The sequence below is a fragment of the Dromiciops gliroides genome, chromosome 2 (assembly GCF_019393635.1).
Source record: "Dromiciops gliroides isolate mDroGli1 chromosome 2, mDroGli1.pri, whole genome shotgun sequence".
NCBI classification, from domain to species: Eukaryota; Metazoa; Chordata; class Mammalia; order Microbiotheria; family Microbiotheriidae; genus Dromiciops; species Dromiciops gliroides.
This window is the reverse complement of record NC_057862.1, coordinates 532,027,634-532,050,297: the sequence shown is the minus strand read 5'-3', so window position 1 is coordinate 532,050,297 and position 22,664 is coordinate 532,027,634. Positions and strand designations below refer to the sequence as shown.

The following is a 22,664-nucleotide window of genomic DNA, read 5'->3' as shown; positions in this document are numbered from 1 at the left end:
GGGAGGAAGGGGAAAATTATCCCTCCCACATATTGAGGGAGTAAGTTTGTATTTTTGTGATTATATCTTAGAAGTAAATGCTTCTTGGTAAAAGATTTTTAAAAAGCAGTTGGCCAGGGGGCAGCTAGGTGGCACAGTGGATAGAGCACCAGCCCTGGAGTCAGGAGTACCTGAGTTCAAATCCGGCCTCAGACACTTAACACTTACTGGCTGTGTGACCCTGGGCAAGTCACTTAACCCCAATTGCCTCACTTAAAAAAAAAAAAAAAAGCAGTTGGCCAAAGCAAGTTTCTTTAAATAATAATCACTATTTCTCTGTTACTCACTCCTCTTCCATGACACTTTTCAGTGGCATTACAATGTCCTTCCAACAAAAAACGAGCCTCTATGCAAGAAAAGTGTGAACATGCCTAAAAAGAAAAAAAAATTAAATGGTAAAGATCTATATAGACATACCCAACATAACTCTGATCCAAACCAATATCATTTCATAATAACATCATTAGGACATAATCTTGCCCCAATAAAATCTAGAACCCCAGTATAAAATTAAAACCTCCCTGACTAGGTGTCTCTGCCTCCTCCTCTGTACTTATGAATCATGCAGCTACCATTCCCTGTTCTCCTACCCTGACCAGCCAATCAGGTCAATATCCCTAACCCTGATTTCTCCAGTTCTTTTTTCTATAAGCTCTCATGGAACAATGAATAAACATGCTGAATTGAACAATGAATGAAATATTTTTTATGGAAGTAATTATAATACAAGCAACATGACACAGTTTGAAGTTGGCTAAAGAAATCAAATATCCATTAAGGTACAAGGTTTAGTAAAGAGAACTGCAAGCAATTTATCAAAATTTATGGGTGAGTACAGTTTGTATAATTAGGGTTAGGGTTAGGGTTAGCATTCAGCCATGTAAAGCTAACTTTGCTTCCTCATCCCTCCAAAAGAAAATAAGCCACAGACAACTCCTGATTGTCACTACTAAACCTTGTATAAGAAATTGATACATTCAAGCAGTAGCAGATAGAAACACTGTAAGACAACAGATCACATTAAACAATATGGGGCAGGCAGGTATGAACACAGAAGGAGTCAAAGGTAATGTGTTCTCAGTTCCACATAAGACAAATATTATGCAAAGTCAACCATTAGTGTACTCAAAGTAGCACCAGAAACAAGAAAATACTGAAGACACTCCTATTGGTCTACTCACTCTTGAGCTATATTTCATAGGCTACTGGCCTAGACCAAAGTTTCTATTAACAAAAATATAACTCATAGCTAAATAACATTCATTCTTGCTAGTCCAAGGAAAGATCCATTACTTCCAGAGGCCTCTGAACATATCAAGACTTTTCATCTGGGATACCTGGCTGATGAGTAAGTTTAAGACTAACTGCCACAAACAGGTGTCTAACAAGTCTCAAGAAGTAGGAAACTACAAGGAAGTTCACTCTGCCAGAGATCCTCTTACCATGAAATGCTATTTACCTCTTGTTGACAGTTTATGATTAAGAGGAAGAGGTCATGGAAGCTTATAGAGGGAATATAAAGGGAAGGGAAGGAGAGGGGACAGGAAAGGAAGAGACTTGAGGGGACAGGAGGGCAGGGGGAAGGGAAGGGAAGGGAAGGGAAGAATAAAAGATACTAGTGACACTTGAAAGACATTTCATTCACATAAAGATTCTATTATAATTATGTGTTTAGGTATCATAACCTTTTACTAGTGGGTAGCAAGGTGCCTCAGTGGCACCAGGCCTGGAGTTTGGAAGACCTGATTTCAAATCTAGCCTCAGACATTTACTAGCTCTATGACCCTGAGCAAGTCACTTAGCTGCTGTTTGCCACAGTTTCCTCCTTTATAAAATGGATATGATAGCACTTATCTCCCATGTTTAATGTGAAGATCAAATGAGATAATAATTGTAAAACTGAGGCAAAATTCTGACCCAGTCTTTAATTATTGAATGGACATTGCCTCAGACAAACTGAGACCTGGGAAAGACCTTAAGCTTAAAAAGGCCAGGGTCTCCCCTTGCATCTGGGACCACTGCCAGTTCTCTCTTGACATACATCTTACCACTGGACTCCAGTGACTCTGGAGGAGAGAGTGAGGCTGATGACTGCACAGCTCTGCCTCACCTAAATCTAATTCACTTGCAAGTCAAGACATCACCCTCCTGGTCCTCTTCAAGAATGAAGGATGAATAACAAGATCAGACAAGTACTAGCTAGACTGGTCATAGTACAAACACGGGCCCTGTGCCTTGTGTTAATGGGGTGAAACCCTGCTGGACCAGTTCAGAAAAAGTTTTTTAGGGCTAGGGTTCATTGGTCCTTTAAAAAAAAATTGGTCTAATAGTACAGCCTATTATATCAGATCCTAGCTTAGGGCATAGAAAGCACTGGAATTGTCTATTATAGATTCTCTGCCTTGACAGTGACACTTTATATGCCATCTGGTGTTATTGGCCTAAAGAAGCTTGTCGAAACTGTACAAGTCATAGAATTCTTCAAATATCTCCATGATAGGGCCATCTTTTGCCAAAAATATCATAATTCAATGAGATATAGGAAAAAAAGGAAGTCAATTCTCACTCAATTCATGGAAAAAACCTCTAAGTTGGAAATCCAGAAACAACCCGGCATGAGCAACAACACTCTGCAGATATTCAAGATGTTCCATGACATTCTCTGCATTTTGAAAGGGTGTGTGAGCTCCTCTTTCAACATCACTATGAGGTTCTGCAGGGTGACATTCTCCTCCCTATGGTAGTATCTGTAGAACAGAATCTCATTTATGGAGCCTAGTTGACAAGGATTTGGAATCGAAGGATGGTGGTTCTAACTCTAGCTTTGTTACTTACTGTGACCTAAAGCAAGTGATTTCACCTCCTGGAACTCAGTTTCCTCATCTACAAAATGAAGTAATTGGACTTCTGAAGTTCCTGCTAGTTCTTAAGTCTATGATTCTAAGATTCTGCAATAAATGAAGGAAACTTGGAACAAGTTGAAAGTAGGTATAGCTGTGCAACACTTGTGGGGAGAGAATGGGGACATGGAGAAGGGTAACAGAATTAAGTGGAAAGCTTGAATACAAACCCAAAGTGTGAGATAATCTTAGTTCTAAATGCTGGAGAATCTTATATGTGAAGGAAAGAATTCAAGGATGGTAGAGAAAGGCAGTAAGATTAAAGTTAACCATAACCTGAAAATGGTGAGTCAGAATTTTGGTTCCAAGTGAATCAGAGAGAGAGGGATTGATTTACAAGTAAGGTCACATAAAACTGAGTTAATATGGGGATTAGCAAAGTGTGTTTAGTACTGACAGATTTGCTTTATTCAGAGACCTGACGCTGAGGATTCCCTTTTACACATGCACTGACCCTATTTTCTCATGGTTCTTAAAGGTTTACACGGCTAGAAGTGTACAAACACTGAAAAATCTTAAGACCTAAAAAACCAACTACTATACTTTCTAATTATAAATCACATGATACTAGAATAATAAATAACTGAAAATTGAATAATAATATCTATGAATAGTTAGTTACCATGTTGGGACCACATGGAGTACCATCATGCACAAATGTAAAATCTCGGTGCCCTGGTCGTACTGGAATACTATGTGCGATGGCTACACATACATCATCATAAACACGTGAATAAATCACAGATATATCTTTTTTGAAGAACAGTGTTGGCCTTGGCCAAGTACAAACTATTTTTCCACACAAGAGATCACTACAAACACAAGAGAGAGAAAATCGTTAAACATTTCAATAGTTATCCAGTCCAACACCTAGGACAATATCTGGCACATAGTATATACTGAATAAAAGCTTCTTTGCTTAATTACATTTGGTACTTATTAACATGCATTCAGTACCAAACAAGAATGCCTTTGATAACAGAAAATGTTTGATTTAGATCATTACACCAAAGAAAATGAGAATTAAAAAACATGTTCATAACAAGTATACCAGGTGTAACATAGGTTTATTTGCCTACATATGATTAGTATTTTTGACAATGGTCCTCATTATTCAATAAAATTAGAATTTCTCAAAGGATTACAAAATTAGAGATGGAAAGGACTTTAAAGGTCATGTATCCCAACCCCCTCATTTCCACAGAATCACAGACTGAAAATTGGAAGAGGCTGTAGCAGCCATTTTGTCCAATGGATTCACAAAAAAGAATCCCTACTATAACCTACCAATAAAGTAGCCAGTCAGTCTTTGCTAAAGAGCTGAAAGGAGGAAGAGCCCACCACTTCTCAAAAAAGTTGATTTTACTTTGGGGTAGTAATAGTTGTCAAAAAGTTTTTCCTAACATCATGTCTAAATATGCCTCTTTGTGAATTCCAACCCTTGTTCTTGATTCTTCCCTCTGGGGTAAAACAAATCTAATCCCACTTGCACATGACAGATGTTCAAATATCTGAAGACAGCTCTCAGGTCCTCTTAGTGTTCCCCCAGTTCAACTTTCTTAGTTCGTTTAACCAATTCTCTTATAACCTCACAAACCATTTGTCAATAAAGACACCAATGATCATGGAGTTAAGTGGAGCCTGACGTAAACACAAGTCCACTAACACTGTCTTTTCAGCGTACCCTACTACCTTTTTAAAGACTTACTCAAATGGACAGGGATTAAATGAATTTTTTTTAACACCACAGTTTCCAAATCTATCATTTCTGCCATTCATTTCTTCAAAACACGCAAAAGAGCCACCTTTGGAACCTGCAAACAATAAACAGATTAAGTCTCATTATAATTCTGAAACCAATTTAATCACAGACATCACAGATCCATAAAGACTTTAGAGGTGATTGAATCCAAACACAATATTACAGATGAGGAAACTAAGGCCTAGGGAGGTTAAATAATTTATTCATAGTCACTTATTTAGTAAAGTAACAGAAGTGAGACTAGAACGTAGGTCACTCCTGGTCCAATGAACTTTGGAAAATTGTGGTGGTGTTGTTTTTAAGCTAATCAATAAGCATTTATTAAGCACCTGCTAGGCCCTGGGGATACAAAGATAAAAAGAAATAATACCTACCTTCTTGAAACTTACATTCTATGGAGGGAAACAACATGTACAGAGGGCAATATGAGGTGTGGGGAGGAAGAGGATCAAGAAATGCTCAAATTTTTTAGACAGCTAGAGATTTTAAGAAGCAGAAATGAGGGAGAGTATATTCTAGGTTTGGAGGATAGCATGTACAAAGACATGGGAAATGAAACACTGTGTAGGAGAACCAAAAAATAGGCTATTTAGCCCGGAATGTAGAATATGTAATGAATAAAAAGTATGGAAAGGTAGACCAGAAGATAGATTATGAAAGGCTTTAACCAAGAACTTTGTATTTTATCCTAGAGATGTCGCTGGAGCTTTTTGAATAAGTAAGTAATGTGTTCAGACCTGTACACTTTAGACATATCACTTGGGCAACTATGTGGAAGATGGATTGGAGAGGAAAATTATTTGAGGCAAGGACACCAATTAGATAGTTACTGCAATAGTTCAAGTAGGATTTGATGAAGGCCCAAATTAGAGTGGTGGTGGTAGTAATATGAATGGAGAGAAGGGAACATATGAGAGATATATTGTAGAGTTAGAATAAACAAGATTTGACAATTTAATATTGAGTGAAGAAGAAAGAAGAGGTAAGGAAGACTTCAACTTTGTGACTAGAAGGATGGGGGTGCCACTGATAGAAACAGGAAAAAACAGACAGAAGGTTTATTTTGGGGAAAAGATGAGACATTTCAGACACATTGAATTTAAGATAACTATAGAACATTGTCCTATAGGCAATTGGTGATAACGAGACTGGGTAGTCTCTGACCATGAGGTGGTGATTCTCCTTACCATGGCTAACCTCTCTACATATGCTCTTGTTCTCCCCTCTCATCTTTGCCCCCACAATCATCTTCTCTATTTTTAAACTTCAAAGTCTCCCTGGCTCCCCCTTCAAACTCTCTACTGGTTCCTTCCTTTCTGCTTTCAAGTATGTCCAAGTCTCAAAAATCTGCATATGATGGTACCATCCCTTCAAGCTATAATCTAAAATGCCCTTCCTTTTCTTTTTTCTTTTTTTTTTGGGGGGGGGGTTGTTTGGGGTTTTTTGCTGGGAAATGAGGGTTAAGTGACTTGCTAAGGGTCACACAGCTAGTAAGTGTCAAGTGTCAGAGGCCAGATTTGAACTCAGGCCCTCCTGAATCCAGGGCCAGTGCTTTATCCACTGTGCCACCTAGCTGTCCCAGTGCCCTTCCTTTGCTAAGCCAGATTCCTAGAAAAAGCTATCTATAGTCATTGCCTCTTTCACCCATTTTTCAAAACTTTATATTCGAGCTCATCTAAAATGGCTCTCATCTAAATTGCTATAATTATAAACCTGGGAGCCTTGAAAAATGGTAGCTACCAATAATCTCTTAGTTGCTAAATGTGAGGATGTTTTCTTAGTTCTCATCCTTCTTGACCTATCTACTATATCTGACACTACTGGCCATCCTCTGCTACTGGATAATCTTTCTTCTGAGTTTTTATGATACTAACCTTATTTTCCTCCTCCTGATCTCTCCTGTTCCTAGTTCGCCCTTTAACTCTGGGTATTCTCAAGCCTGGTGTCCTGAGCTCTCTTCTCCTCTCTCCTACACTTTCTCTCAGGGCTCTCATCAGCTCCTATGAGATTCACTATGCCCATGACTCACAGGTCCATATATTCAGCACATCTCTCTCCTGAGCGTCAATTCCATATCACCAATGTCCCCCAAGACATTTCAAATATAACACATCCAAAATCAAACTCATTAGGTTCCCCCACCCTAACAAAATTCATCCTTCTTCCAAACTTCTCTATTTTTGCTGAAAAACTACCATTTTCCCAGGCTCCCAGGTTTATAATTTTAGCATTATCCTTTACTCCTCACTCTCCCTTATCCTACATATCCAATCAGTTGTCAAATCTTGCCATTTTTATTTCCATAGCGTCTCTTCAATATGATCCCTTCTCTCCACTCACACAGCTACCACCTTAGGCTCTCATTACCAGTTGCCTTAAATTATTGCAAGAAATCTCCCAAATATCCTACCTGCCTCAAGACTCTCCAAACTACTCCATCCTACATATTACTGCCAAAAGTGATTTTCCTTACACACATTTTACCATGTTTCTCATTGACACAATAAACTCCTATGGCTTCATATTACTTATAGGATAAAATAAAAACATCCCTACTTAAGTTTTTAAAACCTTTTACAACCTGGCCCTAATTCTCTATTACTCCCCTTCCAGAACTCTATAATCCAACCAAATTTGTCTTCTCTCTGTTGCTAACACAAATTATTCCATCTCCCATTTCCTATACCTTTGCACTGCCTATTCCTGTGCCTGAAATGTACTCTCTCTTCACCTCTACCTCATAGAATCCTTCTCTTCTTTAAAGATGCAGCTCAAGCACTACCACCTGTATCAGAGTGGTCAAACTTAGAGCTTTCCTGGCCATTTGCAGCTCACAAAACTCCCAAAGTACTTGAGAACAAGATTAAAATCACAGATGAGGATCTCTTGAAGGGGGAAGAATTTGGGGCTTTTCTGTCTCCTTGAAAAGTGAGTTTTCTTCTTTGGTTGGCATCTCCTCCTGTGTGAGGTCCTTGCTCACTCTACTCTAGAGTTCCCAAAAAGTTAAATCTTTGGGGGACTTAAGGTACAGAATTAATTGCAAATCTCTCAATGTTTGGGGATCAAAAATTTCGGACTTTGGCAACTGGTCTTCTAATAAGCAAAAATATTCTTTATGCCACCTAAAACACAGTTCAATAAGCTTTCTTTTTTCCATGCCTGGCTGAATCGGTAGCTTAAACAAATCCCATGCTGTGAGTATCCTTTCTAGGGGATGTGGTAAAAAAAAATATGAAAGTTTTTTTAACAGTCGGTTAGGATAACTGAAAGACGCCAGGTTTTCTTTAAGGACCACCCTTTCTGGGAGGAGACCAATGGCATGAGCTATGCACGCCTGTGCGCCTGCTGCGCATGTCAGACTGCCTGCTATGCACTCGACTTCCGGGGTGCGAGCTGAAAAGGCAAGGAGAGAACGGAAGTGGGGCTTTTTTCTGCTTTTTTCCTGGCTGCGCTGCACAGACAGACGCGGACTGGAGTTTGACTTGGCCCGGCTCTCGGTTAATAGCACGCGCTTGACTCGGTCTCTCTCCCCAAAAGTGGCCTTCGGTTTTGGTGAGTTTTATACAGAATATAGACTAAGCCTAGACTTAAGATTTGTATTGTATTTCTATTTTCCTATCCTTCTAATCAACATCACCTTGTGACTACCATACAATAAAGGCTCTATCTAGAAAACCAGAAGCTTCTTCCATTTACTAGTCTGGGAGATAAATTAAGGGAAAGGTTAAGTAGGGGAGATTTATGATCTAATATCCAATTTTAATCTCACAGGGAGACCCCTGTATTATGTAGTAGAGTTTGGTATTTTTAGTCCCCATACTGTAATTTTAAATTTGCTTTACTAAAACAAAAATAAAAATAGAAATATCCACAAAAACAAAGCATTAACATGATCTTATGAAATTGTAGCCTAAAATTGTCTCAAAAAACTTTTCCTCCTGAGAAAAGGTGGTTAGGGAAAGAAAAAAACCTGCAGGAAAAGTGGCAAGAACAGACCTTTGGCAATTTAGAGAGGCAGGCTCATAAAATCAGTGGAAATAGGAGAAACGTACAAAATAAATAAAAATACTTTATGAAATAGATGATGTTAATTTGCTATTTTCTACATCAATATGAAGCACACAGGGATCCATTTCTATGTTTTGAAATGATCAGAGTGATTCTGTGTCTTCTTTAAAATTGATCCTATTTACAATTAATTGATTTTATCTTGTTACTGCCTAAGTCATGGTTTTTTGTCTGTGAACTTATTTCAGTAATTCAGCTGGCATGCAACGAGCTGTTTAGAAATCCAGTTCTCCTGCTAATCCCTGTTTTATTCTTGTCTCAAGGAATTCTATTATCCTTGAGAGATGTAGGTGAATACCAGGGAATCTGGTCTAGTATCTTTACATCACCAAGCTATCCTTCAGGGATGTCTGGTTTTCTATACAAAAAAGTCAAGTCCACTATCTCTAACCTTACAGGTGGACTCAAACAATGAACATTTCTTAGTCACAGGAGAGAAGGAGGGGGTTTTGTTGCTAACCTCTCATTTCTAATTTCCAACCTATCATACTGTCCCCCACACCTCAGCCCTGTAACCAATCACAGTAATTTCACTATTCATGTTTCCTACTGACGAAATCCTGTTCATTTCTGTACTCCCCAAAAACTATAAAAAGGAACTGCCACTCTCATTCAAAATCTTAGCTTTACTTTACCCTATTTTGACTGTAAGTTTGACATTGCTGATTTATAAAATGCCTTCTGATCTGCTAGTGCCCTCTTCAGCTTCCTTGTAACTATTTAGAGTTTGTTTGTATTTATTCTCTATATACATAACCATGTATCTGTTTCCTCCCACCTTTCAAATAATTCTTTCATTCAATGTACCTGCATCCTCAGCACCTAGCACAATGTCCAGTTTATAACAGTTACTTAATAAATGCTTATTAATTAATTTTGTGTATAGTAATTTTTTAATAATTCTGAACACATGCCTATTGTTCTCTTATATGCATTCATGGATTAAGCCCCATACACCCACGTTGTACAAGCAATCAATCAAATAACTAGTAATCAATGAATCAACAAGTTATTTTTTAACACATTACTTTCCCTTTCCAGCACTCAGGATCTTCCTTTGTAAAATGATGGGGTTGGGAGGTAGCTAGGTGGAGCAGTGGATAAAGCACCGGCTCTGGATCCAGGAGGACCTGAGTTCAAATCCGGCCTCAGACACTTGACACATACTAGTTGTATGACCCTGGGCAAGTCACTTAACCCTCACTGCCCCGCAAAAAAAAAAAAAAAAGATGGGGTTAGATTAGATCAGTGCTTTTTAAACTTTTTCCACATGTGACCCCTTTTTGCCCAAGAAATTTTTATGCAACCCCAGGTATACAGGCATATAAAATAGGTATACATAACCTTTTACTGTTTCCAAATTTTCATGACCCCCATATTAAGTTATGCGACCCCATGTGGGGTTGCAACCCACAGTTTAAGAAGGTTTGGAGTAGGTGACCTCTAAGGTATCAAAAATGAAACTAGATGATTTCTAATAAATACTTGTTAACTTTAATTGAACTGAAACCTAAGTTTTCTTCCAGCTCTAAAATTTTGTGAATATATTCTAGAGAGCATTTACTATCCTTCCCGTCTTATTCTAAATTAAAAGAAAGTAGCAAGTACAATAAGGGGATAACTAATGTGCCACAGAGAAGACAGAAAGAAAGAGTGACCTGAAAACACTTTGTAAACCACAAAATGGTAAACAAATGTAAGTTATTACTGGTGAAATCAGGATAAACTGGACAACAGGACCAACTTTAAAGAGAAAAAGGAATTACAAAAGAGCAATGGAGAGACAAAAAGGACAAGGAATATTGCTATGCCACTGGTAACGATGACGATTTGCACTCATGAGTTTCCCAACGTTTTTTGCCACCAGGAGGCAAATCATATCCATTTTTTCTTCTCAATATTCCCAAGTCACTTTCTACTCACTGAAGTGTGGAATCTAGATGACCTGCCAGATTCTTTGTTCCCTAATGAAACAACCTACCCAGCCTTCAAACCATGCTTTGGTCCACTATTTTAGGCAGGCACCACAAAGGTTTCACTTCCCTCCCTGCTTCTTGACTATCTTCTTCACAACTTCACCAGCAGCCTTGCCACTCAGACAAGAACTCATTCCCTGGAGGCTTGAAAGCTCCCAAAATTGCACTGTTTGGCCCAGGTGACCTGATTAGTGAGGACCTCACCTGGTCCTCTACATCAGGTAGACCACAGTCATACTTCACTTCATTCTCTATTCCCTGGCCATCTTCTTAACAGTCTTGTTGTTGAAACCAAAAACCATACCCTGGAGGTTCTGACCCTTAATATAGCTGGAATTTCTCCCCTGGGTCCCCTTTCTGATTATTGACTCTCACTTGGCCCAGTATTTTTGGTAGGCCACAGCCAAGTTTCACTTTATTCTCTACTACCCAGTCATCTTTTCTATATCCCAGACAGCCACCTTGTTGTTAAACATGTACCCTCCTATCCCTTCTATACCCACCCCATTCCCCCCACCCCACCAATTGTGGAGCCATGATCAAATCAGCTCTGTCCTTATTAGGAGTGTTATAAATCTACTCCGCCAAAACTCTATACACAATCCTATGACAAAACTTAACATTGTGAATCAAGTGCCCCTTCTTTGGTTACCCTTCCCCTAAGTGCATTGTCTCCCCTTATAAGAATGTAAGTTCAAGGCAGCTAGGTGGCGCAGTGGATAGAGCAATGGCCCTGGATTCAGGAGTACCTGCGTTCAAAGCTGGCCTCAGACACTTAACACTTACTAGCTGTGTGACCCTGGGCAGGTCACTTAACCCCAACTGCCTCACTAAAAAAATAAAATTATAAAAAAAAAAAATGACTTGAGCTCAAGACACTTGACACTAGCTGTGTGACCCTGGGCAAGTCACTTAACCCTCATTGCCCCACCAAAAAAAAAAAAAAAAAGAATGTAAGTTCCTCAAAAAACAGGGATGTCTTTGCTTGACACATAGTGCTTAATATAAGCTTTTTCAGTCATTCAACCTACTAAATTCTATTTTTCTTCAAAAGGTTAAAGTCACTCTTTTTCTAGAGTCAAATGGTGCTGAATACAGGCTTCAGAGGAATCTGAATTTAGTAGAAAACTATATTACCTGATCCAAATATTTCCATACACTGGTCGTTTATGTTAGCACATATTCCATTAACACAAAAGGCAGTATTCTTACGGCAACTTTGACCATTCTGTACAAAAGTATCAGGTACACATTCGTGAGATGTTCCGTTACAATAATCAGAAAAATCACATTCTTCATTTGCTTTAGGCCTACATAGTCTACCTCTCCTGTAAAACTAGCAGGAAAAAGGAAAACAAGAAATTGGTATTGTAGCAGTGATACTGTACTGGTTAAAAATATCTTTTAACTGTTATTCAAGTGAAACTAATAAAATCACCTTCATTTCTTTTGTCAGCTTGTGATGAAACCAGTTTATCTTTTATTTCATATCTTTTCAATTTGCTGTTCTGAGGGAACCTGTCACTTCAAATTCTGTAACTAAACCAAATCTCTAAAGAAACCAAGTGTGCTGCAGTACAAAGAGCCTTAGACCAAAACTTCTTAAACTCTGGGTCACAACCCTATATGGAATCACATAACTCAATGTGGGGGTCGCAAAAAATCTGGCAACACTAAAAGGCTATGTATACCTATTTCATATACCTATATACCTAAAAAAATAAAAATTTCACATGACAATTTCTCAGGCAAAAAGGGGTCACAAGTGGGAGAAGTTTAAGAAGCCCTGCCTTAGACAAGAAGAAAGGAAATAAGGTGGCCTTTTGGTGCTGTCCAGGAGCACCCTCTTCTCCTTGATACTCTCTTGAGTTTTCCTGACACTATTTTCTGCTGGTTCTCCTATCTCTGTGAACACTTTTCAGTCACTTTTGCTGGATTTTCATCTAGAAAATGTCCACCAACCATGGTTCCTCTTCTCTTCTATATTATTATTCTATATTATTTCACTAGGCAATCTCATAAGCTCCCATGGATTTCATATAATTTCTATGCTGATGTTTCTCAAATCTATTTTTCAAGCCCTAATGACTCCGCTGATCTACAATATCACAGCTCCAATAGCCCAGTGGATATTCAAATTGAATGTTCCATCCCAAAAGTGAATTCATTCTCTTTCTCCCAAAGCCCTCTTTTCCTAACTTCTCTATCATTGTTGAGGGTACCACACCTTTCTTTCAGTCACCTACACTCAAAACTTAGGAGGTATAAACTGTAAAAGAAACCATGACACATAGTTATCCAGATGAGCCATGGACAAAGGCCGTCATAATAAGCTTTGAGTTTTTCTTACTAAAGCCCTACCCTGGGTAGTACTGTAAAGAATGGAAACTATACGGATTTCTGGAAGAATTGCTCAGTAGTGAGTGCTGTTATTTCCTATGAGCTGTAGTATGAATTCTGTTTGTTTCCCTTAATCTTTAAATAAACTTAATGTTTTGAATCTGGTGATCCTTCTATGCTTGTAAGGGACTGAAGTTCTGTCATGTTGCTGGGAGTAATGACCCAAGAAGTGCCCTACTGTGTACCCAGAAACTTTGTGTTGGGAAAGAGTCATTAACAAAAGGGTATAATAAAAAGAAATAAGAGCTATCACCTCAAGAACAATTGAACTGCCTTTTCAAGTGAAGACTTAAAAGATAAACTTCAAGATTTAGAGAACCTGAAAAAATTTATCAACAACAATCCATTGCTTCAAAAAGCAGTGAAAGGGATGCTCCTCAAGATGGGAAAGTGAGTGCAAGTTGAATAGCTCAGATAGCACTACTCCAGCAGGACCAAACAATGAGCACTACTGACCAAACAATCATCAAGAAATCTAAGAAAAAACTAAAATAAATACATGTTGCCAGCTCCTGACAAAGGGACCACTACTTCTCCTTTCTCCTTATAATATCGAACTTGGTGATATCCTCAGCTCCCATGTGTTCAATTATCTCTATGCATATGATTCTCAAATCTCTTTTCAATCCCACTCTCTCCGCTAAGCTAAAAACCACAATCACCAAGTACCTCTTAGGCATTTATCAATATATACAAAAAAGAACTCATTATCTTTCTCTCAAACCTTCTATTCTGCCAAACTTTCCTATTGCTGTCAAAGAGATGACCATCATGGCAGCCATTCAGGCTAATAGCCTTGGTGTCATCCTCACCTCCTCACTTTCACTTATCTCATATATCCAATCAGTTGTCAAATCTTATTATCATTTCTACCTCCACAACTAGTATTGTATTTGTCCCCCTTTCTCTATCCACACAGTCACTACTCTAGTTCAAGCTCTCACTTCTTCTCCCCTTGACTATTACAACAGCTTTCTAAATGGTGTCGCTGTTTAAAGTCTCTCTCCTCACTTTTCCCCATCCATTCTCTACACAGCTACCAAAGTGATTCTCTGAGGGTTTCCTCTTCTTCCCTCCTCTTCAGTTCATATCCTACAGATGCTTTCAGCAACTCCCCTCCTTCACCCTATCTCACACAATGAGGCAACCCTTCTCCTTACCAAGGAAAATACCTCTGCTTTGCACAAGTGATCCCATTCCACCTCTTCTTTCCCAAAAGATTGCCTCCACTGTCATCTCCACTTTTCTCATTCATTCATTCATTTATTCATTTATTTCTTTATTTGTTTGTTTGTCTATTTATTTATTTTTGCGAGGCAATGTAGGTTAAGCAACTTGCCCAGGGTCACACAGCTAGTAAGTGTCAAGTGTCTGAGGCTGGATTTGAACTCGGGTCCTCTTGAATCCAGGGCTGGTGCTTTATCTACTGCACCACCTAGCTGCCCCTTTCCAATTTATTTTCAATCTCTCCCTATCAGTTGCTTTCCTACTGCCAACAAACATGCTTATATCTCCCCCATTCTCAGAAAAACCCTCATTTCATCGATATATCCCTGCTACTTATCAGCCTATATCTTTCCTTTTGTGATTAAATTCCTTGAAAAAGTCATCTACAATAGGTACCTCAATTTCTTTTCCTCTCATTCCTACATGACTGAGGCTTCTCATTCTCCATTGCTATATAGTTATCATAATCACAGCTATTAATAATGAGTGTCCTACAGGGTTCCATCTGTGGTTCTCTTCTCCTCTCCTATGTTATTTCACATGGTTATCAGATCAGCTACCATGGATTTAATTATCATTTCAATGCTGATGATTCTCAAATCTACATAGCATTCTTAACCTCTCTGCTAACATATAGACTCACATTTCCAACTGCCTACTTAACTTATTAGACATTCAAACTGAATGTTTCATATACATCATAAGCTCAACATATTCCAAAGTGAACTCATTATTATTCCCCCCAAACTCTCCCCTTTCCTAACTTCCATGTTATTGTCAAGGGTACCGCCATCCTCCTAGTCACTAAGACTCACAACCTAAGTGTCATCCTTGACTCCTCACTGTCACCCCTCAGACATTGAGAAGGCCTGTTGATTTGACCTTGATTATACCTCCCATATATGTCCTCTTCTCTTCCCTAACACTGCCACCATCTTTGTGCAGGCCCTCATCGCATCCCTGGACTGCTGCAATAGCCTGCTGATTGGTCTCCCTGTCCCAAGTCTCTTCCCCACTTCAGTTCATCATCCACTCAGTTGCCAAAGTGATCTCCCTTAAAATGCAGGTCTGACAATGACACCCTCAGTGGTTTCTGTTTGGCTTTCAAAGACTTTCATAACCTACGTTCCCTTTCCAGTCTTCTTGCACCTTACACACACACACACACACACACACACACACACACACACACACAGTCTGCAATCCAGTGACACCAGGCTCCTTCTGACCTAAAACCAAACATTCTATCTCCTAACTCCAGGTATTTCCACTAGCTGTACTCTATGCCTTGAATGCTCTCATTCCTTACCTCCATTTCCTGGTGTGTTTTTTTCAAGTCCCAGCTAAAATCCTATATCTACAAAAAGGTTTTCACAATCTCCCTTAATTATAGAGCTTTCTCTCCATTGATCATCTCCATTCTATCCTCTATAGATTTTATTTGTACAAGTCATTTGCATGTTGTTTCCCTCATTAGATTATGAACTCTGGGAAAGCAAGGACTGTCTTTTGCCTTTCTTTGTACCCCCAGTGCTTAGCATAGTGCCTGGACATAGTAGGCATTTAATAACTGCTAGTTGACTATATACATATAATTATATATATAAATTATGTAAATATATACTTATATAATATCATTTATCATTATAATAACTTTATAATAATACATATGTATATTCCTATAATATATGCACAAATTATATCTTATAAAATACATAAACATGCAATAAATGTTATATGACTAAAATTATATCGATATTAATAACAAATAACCATAATAGTAGCAAATTAGGTAAATATAAAGATATAATATATAAATATATAAAGTTATATGTGTATGTATATTCATTGTCCTTCCAGAAACAATTGTATGGCTTACATTTTTAGATTATCATTAAGAATTTTATTTGTATTTATTATGACTCATTTTAATATATTTGTTCTAAACTAAGTCTCCACATGATAGTCCACATGCCTGATTAATAGTAGGCTTTTTCATTTCTACTCAATCTTAGAATTTTCCCTATAGTCTATATGTTTCACAGTCCTCATTAAGAACCTCTACATCTCTTGCCTTCTCTTCCTAACCTCTAGAAAAAGTGTTTTTATTTTGTGGAATTTAAGTTATCAGACATATGGGCAAGTGCCAAGAATACTGGACCTCAATATATTTGTGGGTGTGGTTCAATAATAATTCCCTTAATTTGATTAAATTCAGTACCTACTCCATGTCAAGCACTATGCTAAGATACAAAGATGAAATAATACTAGTCCCCTCTATAGCTTATATTCTTCTAGACTCAAGTGAAAAGTATATTGAAATATTATTTTACAAAAATCAAAAAACAAAAAAGAAAGATTATTTTAGAATGTTTATTTTATCTTACCTGACAACTGCTTGAGCAACATGGTCCAGAACCACATTTTGCTGATGGTTTCAATTTGCATGTCTCCATAACACAGCAATTTTTAAATTTACATTTAGAAAATTCCTAAAAATAAATGCTATAAGTCATAAATGATTATTTCATACCATGAAAAGAAGGAAAAATACTTCACAGGACTTCTCTAACAAATAACAAGGCTAAATTAAATTCATAAACTCCTCTTTTTCTATATTTTTATAGATCAGTGTTATTCAATATGGATTATGGGTTTCAAGAATATATAATAAAACTTATAGTTGAGTTTTCTATAGCTGAAATCCATAAGAACCCAATTTGCTAAATGGCTAAAAATGATAAATTTGGTCTAAAATGCTTCGAGTTTTTTTCTTAAACCTTTGCCTATAATCTTTCATTAATTTGCTTAGCAAACTTTTTATTTAAAAGAATTGGGTCTCCATATCTCATCCAAGCTACTCATGTGCCCAGTTCTACTTTGATCAGCAGAATAACATTAACCTGCTCAGGTTCTTACCTGGGCCAGTGTGCCCTTCCTCAGACAAACTGGTGGTCTCTCTCTCCTGAGAGCTTACTGTATTAATGCAGAACTTAGTGCAGACACGGTAGCTCAAAACTACTGAGCCCACGTAATCTATCAGCCTCAGCCTCCTCAGAAGCAGGGACTTTTACAGGCATGCCAAATCCTCTCTTTAGAGACAGCACAAAGATCAAATTCAGCTGAGTCCAGATTTTCACAAAGTCTAAATTAGGGAAGTCTGAATTAAAACAAAATTTTTTTATACTATAAGCAGAATGGAAAGCTAGGTGACACAGTGGATAGAGTGCCAACCCTGGAGTCATAAAGACTCATTTTCATGAGTTCACATCTGTCCTCAGACACTTACTAGCTTGTGACCTTGGGTAAGTCACTTAACCATCTCAGCCTTAGTTTCCTCAGCTATAAAATAAGCTGGAGAAGGAAATGGCAAATCTTTGCCAAAAACAAAAACAAACAAACAAACAAAAAAACAAACGGGGTCACAAAGATACAGCCACAATTGAAAACGATAACATATACCATAACAATAACATAAGTAGAACACACTCCTGGCAATTCTTTCCTTACAAATTACCTATTCAACTGACTACCGCCTCTGTTGGGCAGCTAGGTGGTGCAATGAGTGGATAAAGCACTGGGCCTAGAGTTGGGTAGATTCTTCTTCCTGAGTTCAAAATCGAGCCTCAGACACTTCCTAGCTGTGTGACCCTGGACAAGTCACTTAACCATGTTTGCCTCAGCTTCTTCATCTGTAAAATGAACTGGAGAAGGAAATGTCAAACCATTCCAGTATTGTTGCTAAGAAAACCATAAATGGGGTCACAAAGAGTCAGACATGACTGAATAACTGTCCCTGATGCCATGATTGAGGTACTATGAAGCAAACTCAAAGTTTTCAGGAAACCTATGATCTCACAAGTCAGAGAAAGTAAAAGTTATAAAAAGCATGAACAGTTGGGAGGGGGAGAGATGCATGATGCTAAGGAAAGCACCCTGTGGGAGAAGATAGAAAATAATATAGGCCAAGTGAGTCAAATTACCACCACCACCTAGACTACCCACTCCCTTTGATCCTGATGGAAATAGCTCTGGACCTTGAAGCCAAGAACCCTGGAAACAGCCATGCCCACCTAATCCAGTAACCTTGTTTAAGGGGAGTAAATTCTCTATGGCTATCATCTTCTTCAACACCAACACCACCAACCGCTGACCAAATTCCAAGATGAGTTTGTAAGCTAAGAGTCCTGGAAATTGCACTGCCTTCTAGAAAACAAGTCCTGCTTCTAGCTCAATCTTTGCATCCTAGAAAGTAACCCTTGTGGAAATGTAACCTCACAGGTGCTTCTGCAGGTACTAAAGCTACCACTTCCTCAAGGTGCTACTGAAGATGCAGAGGGAAAAATTCCTTAACACCAAAGACTTTGGCATTTTCTTTTTCACTTTGCATTATTTCACAAATGCATTTTTCATACTCATCATAATTGTGCATTTAACTGCATTATAATAGTCCATTACTTAGGACTACATATTCATAGGAACATAAGATTCAGAGTTGAAAGGAACCTTAGCCATAGAATCCAACCCCTTCATTTTACAGATGTGGCCCCTGAAGCTCCAAAGGTGAAGTAACTTGGCCAGGATCACAAAAGTAAGAAATGATTGAAGGAAAATTGAACACACAGAACTCTTCTGACTCCAGACTTCTGTATAACATGGCCATTCTCCATTTATTATTGGACATTTAGATTGTTTCTAGTTATTATATTTACAAATAATGCAACTATCAATATCTTTGAAAAGTTAGCTTTTTCAAATTTTATTTTATTTGAGATAAACTTTCAGGTTGCATTTCCAATAATGGAATTGTTATATCCAAGGGAATGTAATTTTTACTAATGCTTGATTACTCTCAAAAAAATTATAATTTGCAATCCCATCAACAATGAATGAATGTATTTTTCTACAACACCACTAACATTTAGTTTCATTGTTCTCAATTTTTTTTCCAATTTGGTGGAGATGAGGTGGTATCTCCTAGTTTTAAATGAACTGAGCATTTTTCACATAATTATAAACAATTTGTTTCTACTTTTGAAAAGTATTTTTATACCCTTTGACTAGTTATCTACTATGAACTGTAAGTTATCTTTATAAATAACAATTCCTTCTATATTTTAGATATCAAAAATTTAAGCGTCATATTTGCCATTTATCATTTTTTCTTATAATTATATGTGTGTGTGTCTTTGTGTGTCTACAGAAATGTTTTCTCATCTAGCTTAACTCTTATAATTCCGTCTATGTGTTGAATAGGAAAAAAGTCAATTACCCACCACAACTGTCATGTATTATTTTTCACTGCATCTTTTTTATAATTCCTTTTTAAATGATTTAAGTCTCTCTTCTAGCTGGAATTCACTAAGGTTTTGGGTGTTAGATGTGAGTATACATTTATTTCTAATTGTATACACTTTACTTTTTACAACCTTAAAAGAAATGGCCCTGTCTCTTATTCTATATGTTACATGTACATAAGAGACACACAATTATAAATCCTTTAACCAAGTTTCCAATATTTACTACTAACCTCTTTTGGGCCACAATCACACTCTTCATCACCTTCCACAAAACCATCTCCACATACTGTATCTTCTTTGTAAACTGGTTTCACATATGGCTGATTTTGAAGACATTTAGCCCCATTCTTTGAAATGAAATGTTGAAAGTCATTTACACTGCAGCTGCTAAAAACCTTTACACCACTGGAATGCCTAAAATCAAATTATATTCTTCAGGTAAGCAAGTATGACTATCTTCACAAAAAAACTGTATCTGAAAAATATCTATGATATATGATGATGCTTACTTAAGGGTGACAAGTAACAATGATATCTTCCATAGAAAGGAAAAAAAAACTAATGGAAAGATCTGTTGTTTCATAGTTAATGTCAGATTCAATTTTGTTTCAACTTTCTCAAGAAATTTATTTTTTTTCCCAAGAAATTTCTTAATAAATATATAATATTACTAAATCATTAGGGTGTAAGGTTGTTATTTACCTTTATTTGTAAAGGACAGACCTATTTTCTGCTATTTTATCTTATACCTACAATGATACAAAACAGACATCCTAACGTCCTATATTTTTCTCTTAAAACATCTAAACCTTCTGATCTACAATCAAATTTAGTTTTAATCATATCTGAATATTTAACATATTCTCATTTGATTAATCTTGTATTTTTATAGGCTTTAGTAATGCCAAGAAAAAATTATTACAATCATGTCTTGCCACCTTTAATATCTAGCCAAGTATATCACCTTTAATTCAAAATTCCAAGATGAAAGATGTCCTTTAATTCATCATTTCATAGCAAATACAGGAAAGTTCTTTCTGTATGTGTGCCATTATGACAGGAAAATTTAAAAACTTAGCCTCTTAAAGTAAAAGTGTTTATGTACTTGTTCAACCTTTACTTTATAGATGGGAAACCTAGGATCTAGAGATGTTAAACAACCTGTCAAAGGTTAACACAGTAGTAACAACTTAATTCCACCTCTGACACTTATGCTACTCTAGGCAAGTCACTTAACCTCTCAGTGCCCCCAAGTAATTAAAACTCTTAAGTTTCAGAGCACTTTTTACTCTGTATTGGAAGAGTGAGTTTCCTCACTGGGAGTCTGAATACCAATGAGATCATAGGTCCAATGTAAAAACACATACACAAATGATCATTTTTTTTTGCAGGGCAATGAGGGTTAAGTGACTTGCCCAGGGTCACACAGCTGGTAAATGTCAAGTGTCTGAGGACAGATTTGAACTCAGTTTCCTCATGAATCCAAAGCCAGTGCTTTATTCACTGCGCCACCTAGCTGCCCCCAACAAATGATCATATTTTGACAGAAAAGCATAAAGTGAACAAAGTACAAGTATGAAAGAACAGCATGGCTAAATTTAATTCAATAAAAATTTCTTAAATGTATATTATGTATAAGGCACTGAATGCTTGCCCTTCTTTTGTTTAGAATACTGTGGTGATTAAAAAGTTCAAGAGGCAGTTTTCAGGTAATTTAATCATTTTATTAATAAGATCAGCAGGTCATTAATAAAAGGATGGTCATTTGGCCATCTCTCTTAGATCAAAGACAATCATGGCAGTGGGGCTCACAGTTTATATACCCCTCAAAACAGTAGGTGGTCAGTGGGGCTGAGTGACCTCTGAACAGAGAAATTATCTTTACTCAGACAACCCCCATCTATACCAGACCACCCCCAGCCTTGGGGTATCCACACAAAGGGATCTGTCTCCACTGAAGCTTGAGTAGAACACAATGGGCTTTCCCACCCTAGATTAAATTCCCTGCTTGGGTTGGGTATGGTCTGACCAGCATAGAGGAGAGTCAATGTAATCTCATTATCAGTAATATCCTTCTGAAGAAAAGGGAAATATTGATTATTAATAATAATTTCTCACAATATTATGCTTTGCAGAAAGATGATGAAATTACTTCTACTCAAAGACGACCAGTAAAATAACAGAGGAGGCTAACTCTCAGAAATTCTACATCTTACAAGCTAGAATCAATAAGTAATGCATCAGATACACAGTAATAAAAACTGCAGCAACAAAAGAAAAAGATGGAAAACATCTCCATGCCATAATGCCTTCTGAAATAATGGGAAGGGCTGAGTGAAGACAAGAAGCCCCAATCTCCATGCTCCCTACACCGCACCCTGCTAGAGGCCTGTGTTTTGAGCCTTGGATGAAGTGGTTTCTGCTATTCCCTTCTTCATTGGGACTTAGGTTAACCCTCTAGACACACACTGCTTAAACTGGGTTTATAGCAGGGAAGAGCACTGAAATCATCCAGCCTCATAGCTAACGAGGTTAAACTACTACATGAGAGGGGAAGTACACAAAAGTGAAGAAGTGATCTTCTGAGATATTAATTTCAATGCTCCCTGCAATCATGCATTTTACAACCCATCCATGTATGCCCTTCCTATCCAACTATTGTAAATGTCCTCCCAAACGGGTCCTCCTCGTTTTCTCCAGACATCACAAGGACACCATAGAACACTCAAGCTGTCCACCTGTCATTCCTCACAATTGCTGCATGACCACCCAGTCTTCTTTTCTAATCATGCATCTCCTTGATGACACCCCAGATTCTTAACAAGGAGCTCCTCTTAATTTGGCCTATGTAGAGAATTTCTCCATAAGAAGAGTTTCCTGTTAGGACTCTGGCTGTGATCTGACTTTCATCAGGAAGTAAATTTTATCTAGGTAAGTACATATGTGTCTATCTGCTTCTATTTGTGGAATTTTGTTATATATCTCTAAGTGT

General features: G+C 37.6%; 1 protein-coding gene across 1 annotated transcript in view; it reads right to left on the bottom strand.

The window, feature by feature from the left end:
* LOC122744008 (disintegrin and metalloproteinase domain-containing protein 18-like) overlaps positions 1-22,664 on the bottom strand; it is a 102,764-nt gene that overhangs the window by 27,808 nt on the left and 52,292 nt on the right. The window contains 6 exon segments of the mRNA XM_043989295.1: positions 327-410; positions 3,562-3,751; positions 4,648-4,753; positions 11,883-12,081; positions 16,760-16,864; positions 19,903-20,086. Coding sequence (XP_043845230.1) covers positions 327-410; positions 3,562-3,751; positions 4,648-4,753; positions 11,883-12,081; positions 16,760-16,864; positions 19,903-20,086 — 868 coding nt within the window.